The sequence below is a fragment of the Ammospiza nelsoni genome, chromosome 9 (genome assembly GCF_027579445.1).
Source record: "Ammospiza nelsoni isolate bAmmNel1 chromosome 9, bAmmNel1.pri, whole genome shotgun sequence".
NCBI lineage: Eukaryota > Metazoa > Chordata > Aves > Passeriformes > Passerellidae > Ammospiza > Ammospiza nelsoni.
In genome coordinates this window covers 27,861,875-27,866,001 of record NC_080641.1, presented here as the reverse complement: position 1 = coordinate 27,866,001, position 4,127 = coordinate 27,861,875, and the positions used below count along the sequence as shown (strand labels likewise).

Sequence of the window (4,127 nt, the reverse complement as noted above, 5' to 3'; positions counted from 1 at the left end):
ATCATCCACATGGAGAGCGAAGGACATGGAGCACACTGGGCTCAGTGCTCCAGCCTGAGAGTGACCATGTGTGACCACCACAGTCAGGGTGGTCAAGTTCAAGGGAAGTCAAGTTCAGCCTTGAAAGCAGGCTTGGATTTGGGTTTAGTTTCTGGCACCAGCAGACCCAGAGAAGATGCTGGTCACCAGGAATGGCAGGGAATATGTGCTTTGGTTTATTGCCCTAACAGCTGCTTCTTCATTCCTCTCCAGGATTTCAAGGCAACAGGAGACTGGAAACAGTCTTCACAACACAGCATTCACCCTGTGAGGACTGAGGTGACCTCCAAGACTCTTCCCAGCATGTTCAGTGAAAAGAGCAGCGCCTCTTTGCCCCAAAAACCCAGCCAGAAGAAGACCCGACCCCAGGGCCTCCCCTCCCCTGCTCTCTGCTGTGCTTGTGGACTCTGCATCATGCTAGCAGGGATCAACATCACCTTAGTGGGAGCTTTTGCCTTTGGGACCTTCCTCCCTGTGAACAACCCACCCATCATCATCGGGCCCATCCTGCTGGTGGTGGCCTTCACGTTCTTTGGTGCCTGCTGCATCTGCAGCCGGAGGCCCCCGGCCCACGGGGCCAGGAAATCCAAACCAGGCTCCAACATTGGCCTCATCAAACCTGGCAACACAGCCTTTGAAATCGAAACCAGCGAGCACACGGTGCAGGACACCACTGCTGTCCAGCTGAGCCCCACCAACTCCCCCATCTCCTCCAAAAAGTCCACCCCGGTGCACGAGAACGCCAAGGCTTGCAAACTCTTCACCATGGAGGGCAACGGGCCAGTGGCCAAATACTCCACAGGGGGAGAGGCCATACAGCTCAACCTGCCCAGGGACCTGGCCACATCCTAAACCTGGGCAAAGCTTTTGTCAGCAGCCAGCCAAATGCTGCCATGGGCGGGCTGGAATTGTGCCATCAGTCAGGGGCGTGGGGAAGGTGCTTGTGGAAAGCCAGCAGTCAGTCAGGTCTCTCTGAACCACTTTAAGGGAAATGGATGCAACAGCAGAAAGAAAAATAATCCAGATTTTTTTGCTGAAACATGCCCATTATACAGTTTTAAAAAGAAAACTGATAACGATGCTGCTGTGAAAAGATGATCGCGGTTCCTGGAAATACGCTGCCGTTTTTGGGGAGCAGATAGAAGAGGGGAATGAATTAATTTGTCTGATATAATGTGACAGTTGGAAGGAGAGGCTAGATGGGACTGACAAATGACAGCTCTTTCTTCTCAGAAGTGAAGCAATTCTTGGACATAAAAGAAGCAGGAATGCAGTAAATTACAGCTTGCTGCCACTCAGTCACAAGAAGATTTCAGCATTTTTAGTGCCAGACTTTTCGGCAGTAGGGACAAAGCTATGTCTTTGCTACTGAAAAAGCAGTGTGAAACCATCTCTCCTCTGTTGAAAATTCTTGCCCCATCCTGCCCTCATTTGGGTGATTTTACTGCCCATTCTAAGAGAAGGAACCACAAGGATCACAATCAGCGCTGGTATTTTCCTCTCACGTTAATGAGCTTGAGCTGCAGCTGTGCTACTCCTCTCAGTGTATTTCTTGGAAGATCAGTCAGGCTGGATCCTTGGGGATGAGCTCCTGGGGTAACCAGAGACTAACAGGAGCCTGCAAATTAAATTTTTGGGCCGTGATTATGTATTGAGTACTAGGCAACATTCTTCCCATATTTTTGTGGAATGCTGGCCTGGGACACGCCTCAGGGCAGGTGGTAGATAATTGTATGGGCTTCAGAACTGTATGGGCTTCAGAATAGCTCTGCTGGAAGATGGTGACTGTGAGATCCATTGCCCAGGAGTGAATCTTTGCTGCAGGAAATTGAGTGCTCAGGGTGCTCACAAAGCAGTGGGATGAGTTTGCAGAAGAGAATTTATCAAGAGCTGTTCCAAGCAAAGACGCTCCCTGTGCCTCAGAAAGACCCTAATCTGATGGAATAATGCTGCAAAGGATTTGTGTTTTTCCCTGGGGGGACTCTGGCTGGGAGCACAGTGTTGTGCTGATGGGCTTTGCTCTGACTCCTGTTCAGTGTGGGGAAGGACAGCACTGCCAGGCAGGACTTGTATGTGGGGAGGAAGCAGCAAGAGAGTGGATCTTGAGTGGGAATGGCTGCACAGGTCCTCTGTTTATGGTAACTCAATATTTGAAATGTGTTTTTTGGGACTTTGAATGACAAGGAAATCATCTGGACCACACCATATCACTGCAGTGGCCCAGCTAGCCCAGGATCCAGTTTCTGACAAGGCTGAGAGCAAGGTCCTGAGAGGAACATAAAGACAGGGGAAACCAGGATGGTGCTTGCCAGAAGTGCTTTCCCAGCTTCCAATGTGCTATTGCTTAGGAGCTTCCTGAGCTGGAAGTGGTGCCTGTATGTAGCAGCCCTGAGTGGATTTCTCCCCCATGAAACAATCCATTTGCGCCTTGACTGTCTGTCAGTTCCCATCATTTGTGATCCTGCAGCAGAGAGCTGCACACTTTGGCTTCTTTTCATCCTGCATCCTCCTACCTCTCCCTTTGATGGCTCAAATTTCCCAGGTTAGAAGGGTCAGCAAACAGCCCATGGTCTCACCACCCCTTGGGTTTTCTGAGATGTGTTTTCCATGCCATATTCCCTCCATCTCTCTCTCTCACAGAACTTTACATCTCCTGTAGCCAGAGGGGCTCTTCCCATTCAGCCCAGCAGCAGCTGCTTGCTTGGCTGAGGACAACACACCCCTGAGGCTTTAACCACCAGAAATCCATGCAGAGAGAGGTGGGAGGGCTGAAGGGGAAATGTTGGAGGACAGGGAGGGGTTGTGGCATGGCCAAGGCTCCCCTTGGCCACCAGGTACCTCTGTGAAGAGAAAAGCCCTGGTGCTGTACAGGCCATGCAGGAGGTGTCCTGGCTGCTCTAGGGAGCCCCTGGACAGCTGATGTCCCTGCATGAGCCCAGGTAGGATGAGGTTGAAGTAATTCCTTGACAAAAGGTTAACCCAAGAGTCGTAATGTGAGTCCTTGAGCCCTCCAGCAGTTTGCTGCCTCCAACAGCTCCTTCTCCACATCTTGATTTTAGCAGGGTGGGTCTGTGATGATGAGGAGGAGAAGAGGCAGATTTGGGACAAGGGTGTTTGTGTAGGGCTGCGTAGATGCAGCTTCAATCTTTGGTACAGCCTCCAGGTCCTGGGCAAGCATTGATGTGTGCTGTGAGAGGCAAACACCTGCTCCAGCTCCATGGAAAGCTGCTTTAGGGATGAGCATTGCCAAGGTTGGCATTGGCACACCTGAATCTGGAGATTGCTCTGAGCTGGGTGGGTGTGCACAGCCTGACCCCTGTGTGATCTCCCCTAGTGCTCATTTCTTGGAGAGCTCTGCCCCCAGCACTGCCCCAGGAATGCAGGAACTGCTGTGCTGACAAAAAGGCTCCCTCAATTTTTGCCTGCCCATGAGTGCTGTAGCAATTAGGCAGAACAGCTTGCTGATGTAGGTTTGATTCCCAGCTTGCTGGCCTCACTAGCATACAACAGCTTGGAAATCTTTTAGAGACATTTCCCGTGTGAATATGGTTACTGCAAGACTTTGAGCACTCAGAGCCAAAAAATTAGTGAAATCAAGTGCTAAGCACACAATTCCTTTCTTTGATCGCTGCAGTCTTGAAAAGCAGGACTGGAGAGCATCACTCCTCATCACAGCTGCCCTGTGAAACGCTACCTGAGGTGGATAATGCAACGTCTGACCAAGAGAGGACAACCAGCAGAGATGGTGTCTGGGCAGGCAGAGGGGTAGGAGCAGTGAGATGCTGATGTGAGGTGGGTGTGCCCACCAGGGATACCCTGGTGTGATGGGTGTGCCCACCAGAGATGCCCAGGTGTGATGGGTGTGCCCACCAGAGATGCCCAGGTGTGGTGGGTGTGCCCCACAGTGATGCCCTGGTGTGGTGGGTGTGCCCCAAGCTGGGATCCACACCTGCCTGCCCAGCATGGCGTCCATGAGAACATCCTCAGCCTCCCTGCTCTTGCCTTCTTCTGTCTTTTCTAATTCCCATGTCTGTCTGTCTGCTCATCCCCATGGTCAGCTGTGCCTGATGTTGCTGTGAATTTTGTGC

At 51.5% G+C, this 4,127-nt stretch overlaps 1 protein-coding gene across 1 annotated transcript; it reads left to right on the top strand.

Annotated features, from left to right (window-relative positions):
* The first annotated feature begins 342 nt into the window (after positions 1 to 342).
* On the top strand, positions 343 to 891 carry TMEM275 (transmembrane protein 275). The gene has a single exon (XM_059477732.1). The coding sequence runs from the start codon at positions 343 to 345 to the stop codon at positions 889 to 891; it is 549 nt and encodes a 182-aa protein (XP_059333715.1).
* The last annotated feature ends 3,236 nt before the right edge of the window (positions 892 to 4,127 follow it).

Excerpts from the sequence above, each read along its gene's own strand:
- TMEM275 (XM_059477732.1), top strand. The coding sequence starts at position 343 with ATGTTCAGTGAAAAGAGCAGCGCCTCTTTGCCCCAAAAACCCAGCCAG.